We start from the raw sequence: 23206 nt of genomic DNA, 5'->3' as shown, positions 1-23206 counted from the left end.
ATTTTTAAGGTGACAAATATTGCTTTATTAACAGTGGTGTCATCTAGATGTCACAGCAACTACTTGTTAGTTGTTCAAGATTTGAAGAATTAACAGGTTGAAGAAAAATATATTCAGAAACTTCATTGTTTAGTAAAATGTAATAACCTGAAGCAGTTTAATACCTTCATTTTGTGTTTTGCATGCTATGAAGTACCTTTACCATACACTTAACCAGAAGAATATTTTTTTAAATTTCCCAGGAATGAAGTATTAATTTTATGAGTGAGATGAAAAATTTGTGAGGTTCATTATTGAAAATCACTCTGAAATATAATAGATTACTATGGACTGTTCATTAGTTTAGTATAGACAGCTTTTTGAAGATAATTTAACATATTTTATATTAAGGAATATATAGAATCTATTTCTGAACCAAGAGTCTCCCTCATTATAGATTTAAACTCCCTAGGAAAAGGATTTAAATTGAATTTGTGCTGAAACAGTTTTATCCTTTAAAAAGGTTTTTCTAACACTAAATCCCCCATTGCATATTACTGATTTTTTATAAAGCCTTTCATGCTTTTTGAACGAGGAAGATAGCAGAATTGCTTTTTGTAGAGATAGAAAAAGAGAGCCAGTTTCATTGGAGAATATCAGTCTGACTGATAATGGTAGGGAAAAAAATGGGCAGAATATATCAGAAGTAATAGAATATCTCAGAGAAGAAGCAAAAGGAGCACAGCTTACTTTCTTTTCATCTTTATTTCTTAAAAGCAGTAACAGTTTGAACAAAATCAGTTTGAACATAACATAATTACATTAGCTTAAAACTTCTAATTCCATGGTATGATGGAAAAGTTCCCTAGAGTACATCATATCACCTCAAATTAGCCCAGGTGTTTCCATCAGCAATTGAATTAAGTTCTATACAATAACTGAGGAAAAGAGCAAAAAAGTTTAAGAAAATATTACTTAACTTTTTTTTTTTTTTAGAGACGGGAAAGTGGGGAGGGGCAGCGGGAGAGAATCTTAAGCAGGCTGCACACCAGCTGATCTCACAACCCTGAGATTATGACCTGAGCGGAAATCAAGAGTTGGATGCTTAACTGATTGAGTCACCCAGGTGACCCTACTTAAGCATTTTTATACTGAGAATGAAAATGAAAAAAAAAAAAAAAATTAGTGCATGATCAATATGCTAATGAAAATTGCAGCTATATTTTTTAAAAAAGAGAAAAAAGAAAACAAATGGCAGCTATTGTTTTACAGCTGTTTTTCATAAAAGTTTTATAAAAAGTTATAACATACAGATTTGAAGTATTCAACCATAGCTTATTTTAGAAAGCAGATGATCCTAAATATTTAAGTATTTATGTCCTAAACAAACTAAACTTTGATTAGTTTTTTTTTTTTTAAACTTTGATTAGTTTTAACATGATATGTGTAACTTTTTAAAATTGGCCTTCCTGGGGCACCTGGGTGGTGCTGTTGGTTAAGCATCTGACTCTTGGTTTTCAGTTCAGGTCATGATCTCAGGGTCTTGAGATCAAGCGCTGCAGCAGCAGGCTTCACATTCAGCATGGAGTGTGCTTGAGATTCTCTTTCCCTCTCCCCTCCTGCTCATGCTCTCTCTCTCTAAGATAAACAAATCATTTAAAAAATAAATAAAATGGGCATTTGTATCTCAGAGATAGAATTCACAGTGTATTCACAACTCAGAATTCACAGTTCACACTGTATTAAATCTTAAAATTGGTTTAGAAAGTAAGAAGAGTTTTTCTTTTTTAAAAGCCTCAAATTCTAGGGGTGGCCAGGGTGGCTCAGTTGATTAAATGTCTGACTTTGGCTCAGGTCATGATCTAAGGGTCCTGGGATGGAGCCCCCAACCAGCTCCCTGTTCAGTGAGGAGTCTGCTTCTCTCTCTTCTGCTCCTCCCCCCACACCCTGCTTGTGCACTTGCATTCTCTGTCTCTCAAATAAATAAATAAAATCTTAAAAAAATAAAACCTTCAAAATCTAGATTGCTTTATTAATGTCAAACTATTAGAATTAAAGATGTCTTGGATATCAAGGAAACTAATCACTTTAGAAATTAAACAAATGGCCCAGAAAAATAGTAATTTGGCAAACATCAATTAGTCAAGTAAAATGGAATTTGGACTAGAACTCAGATTACCAGACATCTAGTTCAGGGTTACTAAAGTTATACTACTTTAAACAGATCTCTTAACAAAGTTAAAATTAAAAGATAACAAGGACACTTAATTTATAAAAGTTTGTCTTTATTTAAAACAAATTAGGTGAAAAGTTCTACTTTGCTGAGTTAGAGATTCTGATTTTATTTGTGGAGATAGAAAGAAGGAAACATTTCTTTTAAACTCCGTGAATTCGCTCAACTATACAAATCAATGGATCTATCATATACATAACAGTACCGGATGCTTAAGCACATGCAAAATCTTCCTCAAAATATATGTACAGTAGAGGCTGGTCTAAACAATATGTAGTGTAGTGGAGGGAGGCAAGCATCAATGCTATGTCATGTGATATGTGGTACTTTTTTAAAAAATATATTTGATCAGAGTTAGAACACCATAAATTTCCCTTAAGTTAAAATATGCATTACTTAGAGTTCATTTTAACTAATGTTAATGGGTATTAAATGTTATTCAGCTTTGTTTTATGGAAATTATAAGGACAAGATTGTGTTGATTTGTTTTGTTCCTTTAAGCAAGATAACACAGAAGTAAAACGAGTTGGAGAAAATACAGATTAGTAGCCCAGGGGTTGGATTTGACCCACAAATGTTTTGTTTGGCTTATCCAATGTTAGTCTGTGGTATTTTGAACAATACTTCAATATCCTGTCATTATTTAAAAAGTAGATACCGCATTTAAAGATATCCAAACTTCTTGGCATCTGGGTGGCCTAGTTGGTTAAGCATCTGCCTTTGGCTCAGGTCATGATTCCAGGGTCCTGTGGTCAAGCCCCATGGTAGACTTCCTGGTCAGGGGGGAGTCTGCTTATCCCTCTGCCCCTCCTCCTGCTCATGCTTTGTCTCTCACTTTCTCTTTCTGTTAGATAAGTAAATAAAATCTTAAAAAAATTAAAAAACCCAAACTTTGATTTCTTATGAAAAATCAGATGATTTGGCAATGCCAGCTCACAGCTGCAACTGAATTCATGTGGCTGTCCTCTTTAGATATGTGCTGTCTAGTTGGCTACAGACACCTCCCCTCCCTGCTATCTCTCAAATGGAACTGACCAGGGCTCTCTAAGGAATTTGGGACCTCTGTTTTAAAGCAAATGTTCTTTTTGAGGGGAGGAGGTAGATAAGTGGAAAAAGAGAAAAAAAAAAAAAAAAGAAAATATGGGTAGGGAAAGTTCTGCTGTGAAATTACATATTCAGGAACTCCTTTACCCCAGAATATTTAAGATATGGTGAATAATGGCTTCATTCATTCAATAAATATTTATTAAACACCCAATACATGCCAGTTGTTAATTTCGGTGCTAGGGATACAGCAAGAACAGATTTGGTCCTTAGGATTCCTATAATACTTACAGTCCAGTAAGCTTCCACAAATAAGTCACACAAATATAAAATTTCCATGTACAAATAATATGAAAGAAAGGAGCTTAATGCTCTGAGAGTCTATAATTTTGGAATCTAATCTGGTTGGATAGCTGGGGTGAAGTCTTTTCTGAAGAAGTGTCACCCTGGAGCTGAGAGTTAACTAAGCAGAGAAAACAGTATTCTAAGAAGAGGGGAAAGAATATGGAAACGTTTTGTGGTAGAAGGGAAATGACAAGTACAAAGGACTGAAAGAATGCTAAGTGTGGCTGGAGTGGTGAGGGATAAGGAGGAACATAGTATAAGATAAGGCTGGAACCACTTGGTTAAAAAAAAATAAATTAACTATATACGTGTGGTTCTAATTCTGATTTATTTTGCTCCATTGATCTATGTATCTATTTTCCCCCAGCATTATAATGTCTTGATTACTATAGCTTTAATAAGTCCTAAAATAAGGTATGTATGATTCTCCAACTCCATAAGGTATGATTCTCCATTCTCATAAGGTAGTATGATTCTCCAACTTCATTTCTTTTCAAAATTGTCTCAGCTATTGTAAATCCTTTGTATTTCCACATACATTTTTAAAAAGACTTTATTTACTTATTTGAGAGAGAGAAAGAAAGTGCATGCATGAGCTGGGGAGAGGGGCACAGGAAGAGGGAGAAGCAGATTCCCCGCTGAGCAGAGAGCATGATGCAGGACTCCGGGTGCCCCCCCCATACATTTTTTCTTTTTTTCAAAGATTTTATTTATTTATTTGACAGAGAGAGAGAGAGAGAGAGAGAGAGAGAGAGAGATTACAAGGTGGGAGAAGACAGGCAGAGAGAGAGTGAGGGGGAAGCAGACTCCCGCTAAGCAGAGAGCCCATTGCTGGACTCGATCTCAGGACCCCATGACCAGGATCATGACCAGAGCCAAAGGCGAGGCCCTAACCCACTGAGCCACCCAGGCGCCCCCCCAATACACTTTTAAATCATCTTGGCAACTGCTACCAAAAAATTCTGCTGATATTTTAATGGGGACTGCATTGTATACATAGATGAATTTGGGAGGCAAGTGACATCTTAAAAGTAATGAGCTTTCCAGGGTATATCTTGCTCTCTTTAATTTCTTTCAGTTGTTTCCCATCGTAGAGGATTTGCACATCTATTGTTAGGAGGCACTATTGTAAATGGAATTATTTTTATTTTATTTTCCAATTGTTTTCTGCTAGAATATAAAATATAGTCATAAACCACAAGCTTCTTAGATTCACTTATTACCTACAACAATTTTTTGTTGATTAATTAGGATTTTTGCCTAAATAATCACATTACCTACAAATGGAGATAATTTTGCTTCTTTCTTTCTAATTAAAAAAAATTATTTTAACCCCAGTATAGTTAATATACAGTGATACATTAGCCTCAGGTGTATAATATGGTGATTCAAAAATTCTATATATTACTCAGTGCTCATCATGGTAAGTGCACTCTTAATCCCCTTCACCTAGTTCATCCATTCCCCCCAACTCACTTATCCCCTGGTAACCATCAGTTTGTTCTCTGTAGTTAATAGTCTGTTCTTTGGTTTGTCTCTTTTTTTCTTTGCCTTGCTTCTTAAATTCCACATATGAGTAAAATTATTTAGAAGTTTGTCTTTCTCTGTCATACTTTACTTCACATTATACCCTCTAGATCCATCCATATTGTTGCAAATGGCAAGATATCATTCTTTTTTATGGCTGAGTAATATTCTTCTCTCTCTGTGTGTGTGTGTGTGTACACACATATACATATATATACACACACAATGGAATATGTGTGTATGGAATTTATGTAATATATATGGAATGTGTGATGGACAGTTGAGCTGTTTCCATGTCTTGGCTATTGTAAATAATGCTATAAACATAGGGTGCATTTATCTTTTCAAATTAGTGTTTTTTTTTATTCTTTCATATTCTTTGCGTAATTACCCAGTATTCTTTCATATTCTTTGTGTAAATACCTAGGAGTGAATAATATGATCGTTCTATTTTTAATTTGAGGAACCTCCATACTGTCTTCCACAGTGGCCACATCACTCCCATAAACAGGGCATGAGGATTCCTTTTTCTTTGCACCCTTGTCAATGCTTGTTGTTTCTTCAGTTTGATTTTAGCCATTTTGATGGGTGTGAGGTGATACCTCATTGTGATTTTGATTTGCATTTCCTTGATAATTAGTGATGTTGACATCTTTTTATGCGTATGTTGGCCATCTATGTGTTTTATTTGGAAAAATGTCTGTTCATGTCTTCTGCCCATATTTTAATTGAATTATTTTTTAATGTTCTTTGTAATTTTAAAAAAGATTTTATTTCTTTGTCAGAGGGCGAGAGAGAGCATGAGCAGGGGAAGGGGCTGAGGGAGAAGCAGATTCCCCACTAAGCAGGGAGCCCATACCCCTGGGGCTCCATCTCAGGACCCTGGGATCTTGACCTGAGCTGAGGCCAGATGCTAAACTGACTGAGCCACCCAGGTGCCCCGTCTCTGTAATTTTTATTTTATTTTATTTTTTATTTTATTGCAATGGCTAGAATCTTCAGCATAATGGGTAGGACAAGAAGTGAAAGTACCTTCTTCTTGTCCTAGGGAGGACAATCTTTGTTCTTCTTCTTCTTTTTTTTTTAAAAGTAATCTTCACACTCAGTGTGGGACTCAAACTCATGACCCTAAGATCAAGAGTTGTATGCTCCACCAACTAAGCCAGCCAGGTGTGGGAGTAATCTTTCAATCTTTCATTATTAAGTATAATGTCTGATGTAGGTTTTTTGTGGATGTCCTTTGTTCAATTGAGGAATTTCTCTTTAGCCTAGTGGAGTTTTAAAAAATCACGTTTGTTTAATTTTGTCAGATTCTTTTTTCTACATTTAGTGAGATGATATTATTTTTTCCTTTACACTGTCCATAAGGTTTATTACATTGATTGTTGAATGTTATACCAATGTTGCATTCTTGGGATAAAACTTATTTGGTTGGGATATGTTATCTTTTATGTAAATTTTTGGATTTCATTTGCTAAGGATTTTTACATCTATGTTCATAAAAGATATTTGCAGTTTTTTAAATATTTTTTTTCTGAATTTGGTATCATTTAGTTCTCAAAACAACCCTATGGGATCGGCATTATTCCCCATTTATGGAGATGGGATATAGGCACAGCTATCTGGTAAGTTTGAGATACCCTCTCAATCACTGTCTCACTGTCTCTAACTTGTTAATGTTACTTTCATGTTCTAGCATGTGGACAATTTCTTCTTCTTCTTCTTCTTCTTTTTTTTTTTTTTTTTTAAGATTTTTTAAGAGAGAGAGAGAAAGCAGTAGGGAGGGGCAAAGGAAGAGAGAGAGAGAAGCAGACTCCCCACCGAGAAGGAAACCTGATGTGGGGCTCCATCCTAGGACCTAGAGATCATGACCTGAGCCAAAAGCAGATGCCTAACTGATAGGGCCACCCAGGTGCCCCTCATGTGATCAATTTCTAAAAATATTCCAAGTGTTAATAAAAAGAAAGTGTACCCTGTTGTTAGAAGTTGTATACAATGAATGAACACTTTCTGTATTCCCTTATATTTTATATACTTAAATTTTTATGTTCCTTATATTTTTCAATAGCAGAAGTGAAAATGGAAAATTCACAACTCTTTGGAAATTAAACAACACACTCCTGAACAACTGTTGGTCAAAAAGGAAACCCAAAGGGAAATTAGGCAATATCTCAAGATGTATGAAATTTATTTATAGCATTTTATACATGGCCTTTATTATGTTTAGGTAATTTCCTTTATTCCTACTGTGCTGAGAGTTTTTATCACAAAAGAATATTAAATTTTGTCAAATTCTTTTCTGTATTTATTGAAATGATCACTTTTATCCTTTATTCTGTTAATGTAGTACATCATATTAATTGATTTTCCTATATTGAACCATTCTTGCATGCCAGAAGTAAATCCCAGTTGGTTTGTGATCCTTTTAAAGTGCTGTTGGATTATTTGCTCATATTTTTTTTGAGGATTTTTGCATCTATATTTATCAGGATATTAGCCTGTTGGTTTCTTTTAATGTGTTGTCTTTGTCTGGCATTGGTCTCAGGGTGATGCTGGCCCCATAAAATGAGTTAGGAAGTGTTTTTTTTCAATTTTTTAGAAGTGTTTTTGAAAAGCTGGAATTAATTCTTCTTTAAATGTTTGGTGGAATTCTCCAGTGAAGTCATCTTAGTCTAAGCTCTGTTGGGAGGTTTTTGATTATGGATGCACTCTCCATACCAAGCATTGGTTTTCAGATTTTCTATTTCTTTATGATTCAGTGCTAGTAGGTTTTACATTTCCCGATATTTATCCATTTTGTTGGTTTGTTGGTGTATAATGGTTCATAGTATCTTTTATGATCCTTTTTCTGTGGCATCAGTTGTAATTTCTCTTCTTTTGCTTCTAATTTTTTTCCCTTAGTCTAGCTGAGAGTTTGTTGAAAAAATTATCTTTTTAAAAATCCAACTCTTTCATTAACTTTTTCCATTGTTTTTCTCTTCTTTCTTTCATTTATTTCTCCTCTGATCTTCGTTATTTCCTTCATTCTACTAACTTTGGGCTTAGTTTGTTTTATTTTCCTAGCTCCTTGGGGTGTAAGTTTAGGCTGAGATCTGAGATCTTTCTTCTTTGTTAATGTAGGCATTTATAGTACAGACTTCCCTTTCAGTACTACTTTTGTTCACATAATTTTTGGTATGTTGTATTTTCCTTTGCCACAGGATATTTTCTAATTTCCTTTTTTTATTTCTTCTTTCACCCAGTGGCTGTTCAAGGGTGTGTTAATTTCCACATAGCTGTGAATTTTTCAGTTTTACTTCTACAGTCAATTTTTAGTTTCATTTTATTGTGGTCAGAAAAGACACTTGGTATGACTTCAAACTTGTTAAATTTGCTAAGACTTATTTTGTGATTTAACATATCATCTACCCTGGAGAAGGATCCATATTGTGGTTGAGAAAAGTGTGTATTCTGTTGTTATTGGATGAAATGTTCTGTATATGTGTGTCAGGTCTATGTGTTTGTACAGTTTACTCTAGTGCTTCGTGTCTGGATGTTCTCTCGTTTTTTAAAGATTTTTATGTATTTATTTGAGAGAGAGAGAGAGAGAGAGAGAGCGCGCAAGCGTGCACACATGCAGAAGCAGAGGGGGAGGAAGAAGCAGGCTTCCCACTGAGCAGGGAGCCCAACATAGGGCTCAATCCCAGGACCCTGAGATCATGACCTGAACTGAAGGCAGATGCTTAACTCCCGGAGCCATCCAGATGCCCCACTGTCTGTCTGGATGTTTTATCCATTATTAAAAATGTGGTACTGAAGTCTCTATTATGTTATTACTGTGTATTTCTTCCTTCAGTTCTGTCAGTATTTGCTTTACATATTTAGATATCCTGACGTTGGATGTATACATAATTGTTATATTTTCCTGGTGGATTGACCCTTTTATTGTTCTAAAATGTCTTTCTTTGCCCCTTATCACGAATTTTGACTTAAAGTCTATTTTGCCTTAAAGCCACCACTGTTCTCTTTTGGTTACTATTTTTATGGAATATACTTTTCTATCCCTTCACTTTCAGTTTATGTGTATCTTTAAATCTAAAGTAAGTTTTTGCAGACAGTATATAGTTGGGTCTTTTATTTTTTTTTCAATCCATTCAGGAACTCTAAGCAATTTGGGGAGTTTAATCCATGTACATTTATTTATTTATTTATTTATTTATTTATTTATTTATTTATTTTTAAAGATTTCACTAATTTGGGGAGTTTAATCCATGTACATTTATTTATTTATTTATTTATTTATTTATTTATTTAAAAGATTTCACTTATTTACCCGACAGAGAGAGATCACAAGTAGGCAGAGAGGCAGGCAGAGAGAGAGAGAGAGGAGGAAGCAGGCTCCCTGCTGAGCAGAGAGCCTGATGCGGGACTCGATCCCAGGACCCCGAGATCATGTCCCGAGCCGAAGGCAGCGGCTCAACCCACTGAGCCACCCAGGCACCCTATTTATTTATTTAAAGATTTATTTTATATATATAGAGTGTGTGTGTGTGTGTGTGAGAATGGGGGAAGGAGCAAAGGGAGAGGGAGAGAATCTCAAGCAGACTCCCTGCTGAGCATGAAGCCCAATGCCAGGCTTTTTCTCATGACCCTGAGATCATGATCTGAACTGAAATCAAGAGTTTTAAAAGAATGAGCCACCCAGGCACTCATAATCTGCTTACAGTAAAAGTAATTATTAATAAGGAAGGATTTACTTTTGCCATTTGTTGATATTTTTTAGTTAGTCTTGTCATTCTTCTGTCTTTTCATCACTTGGTATCCTCCTTTATGATTTGTTGATTTTTTTGTATTGATATGCTTTGATTCCTTTCCTTTTTCTTTTTTTTTTTTTTTAAAGATTTTATTTGTTTATTTGACAGACAGAGATCACAAGTAGGCAGAGGCAGGAGGGGGTGGGGGGGAGCAGGCTCCCTGCTGAGCAGAGAACCCGATGTAGGGCTTGATCCCAGGACCCTGAGATCATGACCCAAGCCGAAGGCAGAGGCTTTAACCCACTGAGCCACCCAGGCGCCCCTCCTTTTCCTTTTTCTATTGTATAACTTTTATAGGTTTTTATATGTGCATATGTGTAGTTACCTTGGAATAGACAAAAAATCTTATAGTTAATAAGTTTATTTTAAGATGATAACTTAAGTTCAATTGTATACAAAAACTCTCCACTTTAACTTCTCCCCCTAACACTTTTTGTCACAATTTGTATCTATTTTGTGTATCTTTTAACATTTTCACTGTTATTTTAATATTCTTTTCCTAACACTTATACACTTATACTGGAATTAAAAGTGATTTAATAACTGCCATTACAATACAGTATTCTGTATTTGTCTATATATTTATCTTTACCAACAAGTTTCATACTTATGCTATTGTGTTACTTTTTAGCATCCTTTTGTTTTAACTTGAAGAATTCTCTTTGGCATCTTTTCTAAGGCAGGTCTAGTGGTGATGAACTCCTCCAGCTTTTATTGGAGAAAGTCATTTTTCCAATTTCTAAAGAATAGTTTTGCAAAATAAATATTATTCTTGGTTGGTAGTTTTTATTTTGTTTTGTTTTGTTTTTGTTTTTTGGCACCTTGAATAGATCATCCCACTTTTTTCTGGCCTGCAGGATTTCTCCTGGAAAATCTGCATATAGTCCTTTATGGATTCCCTTGTATGGGACAAGTATCTATTTTTCTCTTTGCTTTCAAAAATCATTTTGACTTTGACAATCTGATTATAATTTGTCTTGGTGTGGATTTCTTTGGATTCCTCTCTTTAATGGTCTTTTGGCTTGTTGGATCTGGATGTCCATTTTCTACCTCAGATTTGGAACTTTTCAGCCATTATTTCTTTGAATAAGCTTTCTGGTCATTTCTCTCTTTTCCAACTGGGACTCAATGCATATATTGGTCTGTGTAATGGTGTACCATAAGTCTCTTTAGCTTTATCATTCTTCTTCATTCTATTTTCTTTTTGCTCTTCTGACTAAATTATTTCTAGTGACTTGTCTTTGAGTTCATTGATCCTTTCTTCCATTTGATTGGTTTGCTGATGAACCCCTCAAATGAATTTTTCACATCAGATTTTATTTCCAGCTCCATGATTTCCATTTTGTACTTTTAAAATATTTTCTCTCTCTTTTGAAATTCTCATCCTTTGGCGAAATTGTTCATGCTTTGTTCTCAATCTTAGTTAGCATCTTTATAGTAGTTACTTTGAATTCTCTGTCAAGCAAATCATATAATGCTGTTTTATTAAGATTTCTGAAGAGAATCTTGCTGATTTGTTCGGAACAGCTTTGCCTGATTATTCATTTTTCTTGACTTTCTGTATTGGTGGCTGTGCAACAGATGAAAGAGACACCTCTCCTAGTCTTCACAGAATGTCTTTATACAGAAGATGGCCCTCACTAATCAGCTTGTATAGAGACTTTGGGGGCCTCTACCAATTCTTTTTCTCCCCAGGGAAATGTAGGAAGTTGTAGTTCTGTTTTGCTTGATCTGTGCTGAAATTTGGGAAGGAAGCTATGCCGCCTTCTAGTTCAAATAGCTATCTCTGTTCTTCCCCCCAGGTGGTTAGACTATATTGGACCCATAGAACTCTAAGACTGGAAAGACAGAAGCTTAACATTTGGGGAACACCCTAGGGAAAGTTAGGGTGCTGGATGAGTGAATAAACACTTTTCTTCCACTGAAAGAAGCTGAGTGCTAGGAGGTCTCTTCCCAGTTATAAGATATTGCACTGGGGTCAGGGACTGATTTCCCTACTCATTTTAGTGATTGTGGTTTTTGTCTTCACCTGGGGTGCATGAGCCTTTCAGTTAGTTTCTGGATTTCTCACAAAGGGAATTTGTCTGTGAATTATTGCTGAATTGATCTGTTTGCAAGGGGAAGGGGGTCCAGGATTACTACTCCACCATCTTGCTGATGTCCCTCCTGACAAGGCTTTTATTTCACCCTTATTGTTAGTAGTTTCATTGTGGATAGAATTTTATGTTGCTGTTTTTTTTTTTCCTCAGCATTTTGATGATGTTTCACTGTCTTCTGAATTCTTTAGTTGTTAATGAAATGTCAACACTCAAACTAATTTTCTTTCTTTGTTAGTAATATATTCTGTCTAGTTTTTAAAAAAATTAATAGATATTATGTTTATTTTAATTCCAGTATTAGTTATCAATGTTATATTAGTTTCAGGTACAATATAGTATAGTGGTTCAGGAATTCTATATATTACTCATACTCATCATGATAAATGTACTCTTAATCTCCTTCACCTAGTTCACCCATTCCCCCATGCACTTCCCCTCTGGTTACCATTAGTTTGTTCTCTATAGTGAAGTCTGTTTCTTGGTTTGTCTCCCTCTTTTTTCTTTGCTCATTTGTTTTGTTTCTTAAATTCCTCATATGAATGAAATCATATTGTATTTGTCTTTCTCTAACTTATTTCCTTTAGCATTACACCCTCTAGATCCAACCTTGTTGTTGTAAATGACAAGATTTCATTTTTTTTAAGCTGAATAATATTCCATTGTATATATACACATTTTCTTTCTCCATTCATCCATTGATGGACACTTGGGCTGTTTCCATGTCTTGGCTATTGTAAATAATGTGACAATAAACACGGGAGTGCATATATCTTTTTGAATTAGTGTTTTTGTATTCCTTGGGTAAATACCCAGTGGTGGAGTTACTGGTTAAGACAGTTCTATTTTTAATTTTTTTTGAGAAACCTCCATACTGCTTTCTATAGTGACTGCACCAGTTTACAGTCCCCAAAACAGTCTATGAGAGTTCCTTTTTCTCCACATCTTCACCAATAGTTGTTATTTCTTGTGTTATTTTAGCCATTCTACTTGTTTTAAAAATATTTTGTCTTTGTTATTTTGAAGTTTTACTTTGTGTTTATTTTCATTTAGACTGTCTTGGATTTGGGGGCTTGGTTTCTTTTATAAATTTGGGCAAACCGTAAGTCATTATTCTTTTGAAAAATTTCTCGAAGGGGCACCTGAGTGGCTCAGTGGGTTAAAGCCTCTGCCTTTGGCTCAGGTCATGATCTCAGGGTCCTGGGATCAAGCCCCGCATCAGGCTCTCTGCTCAGCAGGGAGCCTGCTTCCTCCTCTCTCTCTGTCTACTTGTGATCTCTGTCTGTCAAATAAATAAAATCTTAAAAAAAAAAAAATCTCTGAAATTCCAGTTAGCATATATTGAACTTGCTTACTCTATTTTCATTCTCCCTCAATCCTTTGTTCATATTTATTTATTTTTTTTCTGGGCTATATTCTGAGTGATTTTACTCTCAGCTCCTTAGTAGTTTCTTTTAAGATTTTGAGTGAGGGGTGCCTGGGTGGCTCAGTGTGTTAAGCCTCTGCCTTTGGCTCAGATCATAATTTCAGAGTCCTGGGATCGAGCCCCACATCAGGCTCTCTGCTCGGCGGGGAGCCTGCTTCCCCTTCTCTCTCTCTGCCTGCCTCTCTGCCTACTTGTGATCTCTCTCAAATAAATAAATAAAATTAAAAAAAAAAAAGATTTTGAGTGAGAGAGAGAAAGGTGGGACATGAGTTGGGGGAGGAGCAGAAGGGGAGGGAGAGGTAAAGAGAGAGAATCCAAGCTGACTGGACTGAGCATGGAGCCCATGGCACTGAGATCCCAACCTGAGCCAAAATCAAGAGTCAGATGCTCAACCTGGGCCCTGCCATTTATTTCTTCTCATTTAATTTGTTTAACCATTCATTTCAATTTTTAATTTTATTACATTTTTAATTTAAAATTATTTATTTCCAAATGTGTCTAGTTAACTTTCTAAAATTATATATCAATACTGTTCACTTTCTTAATTCACATAAATGAATATTTTATATTATGTATTTGATAACTCTAATATCTTTAATTTTTGTAGGTAGATTCCATAGTGTACTATTTCATTCTGAGCTCATGTTCTATAAAATCTTATCTGTCAGGATTCTGGGTTTAAATTTTACTCCTCAACAAATGATTTGCATTGGCTCCTTCCAAGTTCTTGAGGTTATTACCAAGCCTGGATATCATTAAACTACATTTTCAGATTGGGGTTTATTTATTTTTTCCTCCAAGGTCAGAGAAGTGGTGTGAATTTAGGCTTTAAACTTGTGTGAGAATAAACTCGTTACACATTCTCAGGGGAGACTTTTCTTTCCCAATATGTACCTCCTTCACCCAGAACCAAGGCAGAGATAGGCAAAAGACCATCTGGGAATCTGCTTATTTTTCCAAGCCCATCCACTGAAGATATACACTTTGAGAATTCTGGGATTAAGTTGGAGGGAAATGAAGTCTCTGATCAGACCTCACCGTAAGATATTGCCTCCAACGTCACCTTCCCAGATTCCCAACACATAAAATTTAAAATCCAGCCTTTAAGCCAGCAGGAAGCAGCTAATAACCACTCCTACCCCCAAGACAAACATCTGTGGTATCATTCTGCATTCATTTCTTTTGTGTGTGTGTGTGGTTTCTTGCTTCTGAGGAACTTCCTCACTTATTAGCTCAATCATTCACTGAAAAGATTAAATACTCTTTGCAGCATTTTAAGGTATTTTTCTGAATCTTTGTTCAGCCAGATGGCCCTGGTTTATTCTATAAACTAGGAGCTGAGAGTCATATGCTGAGAATGAAGGGGCAAGAAATAGTTTGTTGGAGGGAGAAGGTTTGAAATGGGGAAAGTGGGAAAGCAAATGAAATAGTAAAGCACTAAATATTACAGAGTGGATGGTAGCCAGGAAAGTTCATAAGAATGGATCACTTGATAAGGTTTATAGCCTTTGGGTATATGGTAGCTTTATATCTGATACATATTAGCCCAATAACCTTGGACAAATCACACCCTGTTTGTATCTACCTAATCATGGTGGTTGTGAAGACAACTGTTATAAAAATCCAGCATTGAACTAAATCACTATTTCCAGCAAATAGTAATTGAGTCATGATGTGAAACTTACTTGTTTTACAGACTTATTTAACAGAATTTGTTGAAGCCAAATTAGCAAAGACCTAATTACTATGGGTCATTTGCTGTGATGCAAAAATAGTTTTGCCAAGCAAAACTTGATATATTCAAGTGTCTTTATTAGTAATACTTTACCCGTTGTAATAAAAATTTACTTTAATCCAATTAAATCATGATAATCTAAGAGAATCTTAGCATTCATACCAACAGGCAATCTTTAAGGCAGAAAATATAAAGATCCCAGAAAGTACACAAATAATTTACCACAAAATGTTCATCAAAATCAAGTTAACCCCCAAATTTTAGATGGCTAAATATTTTCTAGTTTTGGCCTTTTCAAGAATATCTTTTGATAATATAGTCACCATTGATCTAGTTGCTATGAGATAAAAATATAATAAATTAACTTAATCTTAAGGAGTTTCCATGTTAGGTGGTCAAATGCTTTTGTGACAAATCACAGAACATTATAATGAAACCCAAGTACATGTAAATTAAACTACACATTATTTGACATATCACCAGTATTTGGAATAATGTATTCATTGTCAGAACAGTGTTAGCACCCATGAATATAAGAGATTAAGATTCTGAATTTAATTTTCCTAGCTGGCATTGGGGCATTTTGGCATTGTGATTAAGTCATCATATTTATCCTGATTAAACAAGTGGCATTCATGCTACAAAACTGTGAGAAAAAAATGTCAATATGGGCCTTGAAAATGAATTCATTGATTTTGGGATATATAATAATACTCAAAAGGCAGTATACTATTAACTCTTATCTTAAGTCCTTTTACTTATTCCAGTGGTAGGTAACATCAGTTTCTTCAGATTATCTGTTTTAAAGATTGAAGTCTTTTCTGGTCAAAGTACAGGAGTAGAACCTTTCTCTAGTAAAGTACATGTTCTATTGATCATGCCAAAAAAAGTTCAGTAGGTGTTTTTAGATTAGTGTACAGTGGGATTTTTTTCCCCCCCTCAAGTATCTGCTTCCAGGAGATTAAGTTGAAAAGTCTAATTATTTCAGAAGGGTTACTTCTCCTTATCTCAATTCCACTCAAGTGTAGTCAACAAAAGAGTGATTTAGGCAGTCTTAACTTTTTGAAAACTTAATGAGTTTTAGAACAACCATCAAAATGCATTCAAAGGAGTAATAGTTGTTTTTCTAACTTTATTTGTATTCTGCTCCATGGTTCTTTGTAAGTAAGTCCTTAAAGTTAGACTGTTTTTAATTATAAGAAATGTGGGTAACAAATGCTTTAAAGAGGCCAAAACCAAAATGTAATTGGTATTTAATGACAGATAGTAAAAACAGAGTGATTTGGTAATCTAGAAGTACAACTATTTGAAACAGATATAAGGCCCTTTAGTTAAAAAAAAAAAAGTCAAGTTAGTTTTGTTGTCACCAGATAGATTTTCCTTACCATACTTCTGTAATACCAAGAACTTACTGAAAGAGTTTCATTAATTCAGAATGATCAATGAAAGCATACTTTCAGTTACTTGGAACTGATATAAAAATTTAAGTTCAAATACTCTTTTAAATACAGATTCCTCTGGATTTTTTTCTCATGAATAGGGAAATGATTTCTGGTCAAGACAGCACTCTTTAAACAGTTGAAAATTTGTTAAGTACAGTTATGGGTCTTAAAATTGTTAATGTGATCATGAAAAGACGAGTATAGACAAACTACACTCTTTTTAGGAGACACTGTGAAAGGAAAAAGCCTTAATCTATCTTTTCCAATTATATTTTCTAGGTTTATTGAGTTTTATTGCCTTTTGAAAAATGACATCACACAAAAGATTCATTTAACAGGAAGATTTTTAGACACTTAAAATCTTCTCTTGGAATATCAGTCATTAAAAGTATGAAAACTCAATCTAGATATCATGCAGTTTATGCTGTAGAAGCATACTTTTAGAATTTTAAGCTTAACTATAAATGCTTTTTCTATTGCAATAGTGTTTAGCCACTTTGTGATTACCTCAAGGTGAGAAGTGTGACTGGGAGAGGGCACAAGGGAATATCCTGGGGCACCAGAAATGCAGTTTATCTTAATCCCGGTGGTAACATGAATGTGAGCATACATAAAATTTCATGTCTGTATCCTTAAGATTTATGCCCTATGGCATAACTTATTTCTCCGAAAACTGTAAAAAAAGAGTGTTTAGTTACTTTATGAAATGCCTACTATTTTACAGGAATCATTAATATAATTTTATAAGTCAAAATGTATAGGGGAAAAACAAATTATCTGATGCATATGGCATAAGGATTACTGGTCACTTTCAGGTAAATTATATCTGAAGCTAGAGTTAAGCTTCAGTAATGAGAGGTCACTGGTATTCTATCAGAAATGGTGTCGGGAAGAATACAATGTATAAATTTAACTATAAAGGACAGAAATGCTATAACAGCTTTAACAACAACTACAAGATGAGAGCATCATCAAATAAGTGGCAGGACTCTGGCATAATTATTTGGCTTATGATTGCCCATGTTTTTTTTTTTGTTTTTTTTTTTTAATTTTTGCTTTTCACTGTTTGGGTTTTGCCTTATTTTTGCTTGGACTTCCAAAGTATGGGGAAGAAAAAGAATTCAAGTTAAATTAGTTTTGTTATTTATTTTCAACTGTTGTTTTTAATGTGGTAAAAAGCTGAAGTTATGACTGTAATTTGAAAATTATGCATTCTACTTTCCATCTATTATAGGAGAAAAGAGTTGGTTTATGAAGGAAATATAAACAATCTGCCTCAAATGTGTTTTTTTTTTTACTTTTGCTCAGAACTATGTTAATTCTCATCACCTCCAAAAGCCTTTGAGAGGATTAGCTGCATAGACCAATATTGTTCTATATTAGTCAGTATTAAGCATATGATGTCACCTTGTTTCCTCCCCTCCTCAAGTCTTTTTTTTTTAAGTGGGGGGAGGGGGAAGGGAGTGTTTTTGGGCGATTCTCAAAATTCTGTGGCTTAAATGCCACTAGCTGACACACCTGATTGACAACCTTACACTCTCAAACCTGTTTGAAATGGGTCAAATACCTAAGCGCTGCAGAACAATGCAATCTAACCAGCAATTCCCCATAAGAGAGAAAGGGGGTGTGATTAGGTTCCAGCTATTAAAGCAAGTTATTGCAAAAACAGTTTAGTGGTTTGTTTCTGCAACAGTCACAGGTTAAGCTAGTATTTTCTATCTTAATTAGCTCCAAGAAAACCCCAGTAGGCTGTAAGAGGCAGGATAAATAGCCAAAGCTCGGAGCAAGTGGGGCAAACATTAAGAGCTTTATGGAGGTCTTTACACTGACCCTCGGCTTTGGTTATTGATCATTAACCCTGCTGGGGAACTATCGAACGGAATTTGTTTGAGGCTTATCGAGCCACAGGAAAGGAGATGCAGGAGGGAATATAAGCTTCTAATAAAAGAAACGCAGCAACAATAGCAGAGGAACAGCTCTGCCTGGTGACGTAATGGCTGGCAGCAGTCCAGCTTCAGCAGAGCTGCTGCTACCTCAGCATCCAACCTCTCTCAACACAGTCCAGCTTCGGCAGAGCTACCGGGGCTGCTACTTCTTGCGATGCCACTTTGTTGGTACCACCAACACCTTACCTTGGAGGGCCAAAACACCGAACAAAGGGTTGTCCTGTTTTAAGTTGTCGGAACCCACACTCTCACTCACTCAATCCCGCCAGCTTCTCAGGAACCGAGTCAATCCGCCGCTTAAGTTTAGGGCGAGCACACTGGCGCACACTCCAGGCGTGCCTCAGTTTCCCCAAGCTGCTCTAGGGTCCGCCTCGAACTGCCCGGTCCCCCTCCCCCTCCCGCCCTCCCGCCCTCCCGCCGATCCTCAGCCCGAGTTGATCGCAGCAGCACCGCTCACCCGCCCGGCCCCGCATGCCGGTCCTCCCGCCTTACCTCCGCCAGGTAGAGGTTGAGGAGACAGAGCGTGGAGAACTGGAGACAGGAGGGGAAGCAGTAGAGCAGCCAGTGGGGGAAGAAGTGCAGGTGAGCGGGCGGCCGGAGCAGGGGCAGGGAGCCGCTGAGAGAGAAGGCGGCGGAGAAGAGGGTGGTCCTGAGCGCTGCCCACAGGAGACAGAGGAAGAGGCAGAGGCTCTGGTAACTCAGCCGCCGCTCCCGGTACAGGAGCAGCCGCCACAGCTGCAGGTAGGCAAAGGCGAAGAGCGCGGCGTAGAGCAGGGCGTGCAGGATGCTCAGAGCCAACTGCACTGAGCCCGGCACCGCGGCGCCTGAGGCGGCAGCGACGGCGCCTCCGCCTCCGCCTCCGGGCGTCGAGGGCTCGCGGCCGGCAGCCGGACCCGGCACGGACACCCTCATGAGGGGGCTGGGGTCAGGAGAGAGAGCGCGGGAAGGAAGGGGCCGGACTCAGAGCCGTCGTCGAGGGGGAGAAAGATTTCCCCCTTACCCCCCACCCACCCCAACCTCCAACCCCAGGAAGCGCCGTGACAGGACCCGGAGCCCCGCGCAGAGCAGCCGCGGCTCCCCGGACCCCGCCTCCTCTCCCCGCCCCCCCGGGGGGTCTCGGCTCCTCCTGCTGCGGCTCGGCTCGGTAGCTGCAAAAAACAACTCTCGGCTGGAGACAATCAGCTGAGAAACCCGAGCATTTGAGGCGCTCGCTCCGCACCGTGGGCTCGCGCCGATTGGCCCAGGCGGGCACGCCCCCTGCGCACCGCGCTCGGAAGGCCACGGGCCACAGGACCCGTCGCTCGAAGGCTCCAAGATCTGATTGGGTATCCGCTTTCCTCGCTTTCTCCCTCCCTTTTACTCCCCACCCACATTGCCGATTGGCCCAGCAACTGCACCGCCAGCTCGCGCCGGCGGGAGGACTCGGCGGTCGCCTGTCACCTGGGGCGGCTCTCGCTCCTCCCCCTGAGCTTCCCATTGGTTGGAGAGGCCGCACGTAAGGAGCACGAGGAGGGGGAGGAGCCTTGGGGTTGTTTTTTTGCTCAGCAGGCCGACCCCACCATGCGGTGGTGGCCGCAGGCGCTGGGGTTGGCTGTGCTGCACCCTAGTAGGTAGGGGCTGCCGTTCGTCGCTGCCGGCCAGCCGGCAGGGGCCCCACCTTCTGCCTCTTCTTCACGTGGCGGGAACTGTCGGCCGCGGGAACCGCCTGGGTTCCTCTGGATAGGTCTTGCCGCAGGTCTCGGGCAGGTGAGTGGCAGCGGAGGTCCTTCCTTGAAGGGGCTGTGGTTTCTGCCTGCCGGGATGGGGATTCAGCCTGGCGGCTGTCCCCCAGCAAGGGCTACGCCGCTGAGCTCTGGGGTCTGGCTTAAAAGGGCCTCACCTGCATCCTTCTCAGGGGCATTTTGCTTTCTTCTTTTCCCCCAGCATGAGCGTCGAGAAAAACGTGAGCCCTTTGTGGGGAGAGGGGACGGAATGAGAAGAGTGAACTGAAGCTTTAAGCAAACTTCTTCCTCGGGGGAGGACGAGTGATCTTAGGATGAGATGGATGTCCACAGGAGATGTGAATAGGAGGAATGTGGGTCTTTGAAACTAAGAATTGGAAAGGATGCTCTGAGCACAAATGTAGGGAAAAAGACAGAAAAAGAACGCTAAGTCTGATGAATGTCTAGGGAGAAAAAAGTAGAGTAGTTTGTGCTTAAATTCCACATATATTCCTTCAATCCTTAGTCCTGTACTGGGTGGATGGTGGCGCTCTTCTTGAGGCTCAGAGAGGTGCAAAACAAATGCTATATTATGTTATTGCTGTACATAGCGAGGAGTAGATCTTCCAACGTGTGTTGGACTGACGACATTTGCTGATTTTTTTTCTTTTTAGCGTTTGGCAATAAAATGAGCAAAGTAATGCAGGATGATGAGAAAACAATTTACATTCTCTTTAGAGTGAGTGACACGTCACAAATTCAATATCCTTTTGAAAGTCACTGCTACATTAACTGGTGCAACTAAGACTCAGCTTTCGGTAACTTACCATTCTTTGTCCTAATGCTTTGCGTAAGAAGAGTTTTGCTACCTTCTTTCCTAGCTAAGTGATCCACAGGAAACTTTAAAGTCTATTTTGTACTACAGAGTCTGGGACAGCGGTTCACCCAGGCACCAGATGCTGATGTGTTTTGGATTCTTTATAGGTATATTGACAAACTGTGATGTTTAGGCTTGGCGTAATTATGTGGATCTCTCAGATAAAACATTCAGCTAAGCAGGGTGTACAGTGTAGCCTAGAGCAGGGTACAACTTGTTGAAAGAAATAGGTCTGCGTTAAGCAGTTGTGTGCTTTAGCTTGCAATTTGCTTTTTTTTTTTTTTTAAAGATTTTATTTTTATTTTATTATTTATTTATTTATTTATTTGACAGACAGAGATCACAAGTAGGCAGAGAGGCAGGCAGAGAGAGGAGGGAGCAGGCTCCCCGCCGAGCAGAGAGCCCCATGCGGGGCTTGATTCCAGGACCCTGGGACCATGACCCGAGCCGAAGGCAGAGGCTTTAACCCACTGAGCCACCCAGGCGCCCCTGCAATTTGCTTTTTAAAAGGGAAATTACTATATTTTAAAAATTTTATTTATTTGAGAGAGAGCAAGCATGAGCGCAAGGGAAAGGGAGAAGTAGACTTCCCACTGAGCAGGGAGCCTGATGTAGGACTTGATCCCAGGACCCTGGGATCGTGACCTGAGCTGAAGGCAGCTGCTTAATGCACTGGGCCCCCCAGGTGTCCCTTAAGCTTGTAAACTGAGCAGGAACTCAAGAGTTCTGTGATTTTAGGCACTCCTCAAAATCAGGAGAACCTCCTTTTCCCTGACATGCCTATTTTTGTATCTTCCATAATGATGAGATACATGTTTCATTCATGAATAGACTTTCACCATGAACTGGTTATTCTTTTTCTCTGTTATTCTCTATTCAAAGTTATGGTAAACAACATCTGGATAGTACCCATACTAGCAAAGACCTCAAACTAGTACCCATACTAGTTTGAGGTCTTTGCTTGTTAAATTTTTTATTTCAGAGCATGTCCAGATAGTTTTTTTTTTCCCCCTCTTCCTCTTTTGGGCCTGCATGAGGGCTGTAGATAGGTGATTTGCCCCAGCTGCCTTGAAGAAGCTCTGAAGTCGAGAGAGGTTGATTCCTTTTATTGCTTCCATTGAATCTTAAATGATAAACTTTTGTTTGTTTGTTTTATTTTGTTTCGTTTTTAAAGGTCACAAGTAGGCAGAGAGGCAGGCAAAGAGAGAAGGGGAAGCAGGCTCCCTTCTGAGCAGAGAGCCCGATGAGGGGCTCGATCCCAGGACCCTGAGACCATGACCTGAGCCAAAGACAGAGGTTTAACCCACAGAGCCACCCAGGTGCCTCTTAAATGATAAACTTTGATGATATCTAATCAAGAGTTTATTTAAATCTGGTTCAATGAGCAGGTTTTCTCCAGTAGTAGCATTAAACTATAAGCTAATTTTTGCCAGAATGTTCTTACAGGAAGTTTGTAAGCATTATACGCCCCATTTGTTGCAAAATATGAAATGTGTCTTTTCTCAGAGAATGATGCCCACAGACTTGGTATAATTTGTTTAGTGTTTATAGTTGTTAATTTCCTCTTTTTCTTGAGAGAGAAAACTTTTAGTTTTATGGTTAATCATAAGGGAAATTTAAGTCTATCAAGGGGAACTAACCAAGGTCGTCTAGAAAAGCTTGCTGCTTGATATTCTAAAATTTGAAATGTGTCCAAATGCAGAGTGGTTGAATATTGTTTTCTAGGAGGGAACATTACTCTAGCACAATGGTCTTTCAAACATTTCAAAGCAGAAAAACTATTTGCCAAGTATTATTATAAACAGGACCCAATCCCAAAATGGGATTGTTCTAACTGTAGAGAGTCACCAGCTGCTCTAGCTGTGGAACACATGAAGGCAGATCCTTCCCCTATCCCTCACTAGCAGGAAGATGAATGTTTTTCTGTTGAAATTCTTCCTCCTCGTTGCCCTCTGGGGACTCTCAGTATTTTGGTGCTGAGCAAAATTTTGTTGCCTTTTTGTTTTTGGTAAGTTGGCTTCATGCCCAGCGTGCAGCCCTGTGCAGGGCCAAACCCACAACCC

At 38.3% G+C, this 23206-nt stretch overlaps 2 protein-coding genes across 5 annotated transcripts in view; one reads left to right on the top strand and one right to left on the bottom strand.

Moving 5' to 3' along the window:
- GPR137C (G protein-coupled receptor 137C) overlaps positions 1-19783 on the bottom strand; it is a 66878-nt gene extending 47095 nt beyond the window's left edge. Inside the window, exon 1 of the mRNA XM_032344237.1 lies at positions 19059-19783. Coding sequence (XP_032200128.1) covers positions 19059-19478 — 420 coding nt within the window. The 5' untranslated portion in view covers positions 19479-19783. The remainder of the gene's footprint in view (positions 1-19058) is intronic.
- Positions 19784-19967: 184 nt separating this feature from the next.
- The window catches only part of TXNDC16 (thioredoxin domain containing 16), a 112039-nt gene continuing 108800 nt past the window's right edge, over positions 19968-23206 (top strand). The window contains exon 1 of one of the 4 annotated variants that reach the window (XM_032344233.1): positions 19968-20289. The gene's annotated coding sequence lies outside the window, so the exon portion shown is untranslated. The remainder of the gene's footprint in view (positions 20290-23206) is intronic. The other 3 variants (XM_032344232.1, XM_032344231.1, XM_032344235.1) reach the window with 3 other exon arrangements.

The sequence above is a fragment of the Mustela erminea genome, chromosome 5, assembly GCF_009829155.1.
Source record: "Mustela erminea isolate mMusErm1 chromosome 5, mMusErm1.Pri, whole genome shotgun sequence".
In the NCBI taxonomy this organism is placed as follows: domain Eukaryota; kingdom Metazoa; phylum Chordata; class Mammalia; order Carnivora; family Mustelidae; genus Mustela; species Mustela erminea.
Note: the sequence above shows the minus strand (reverse complement) of the source record. Positions and strands in the feature narration are given on the sequence as shown.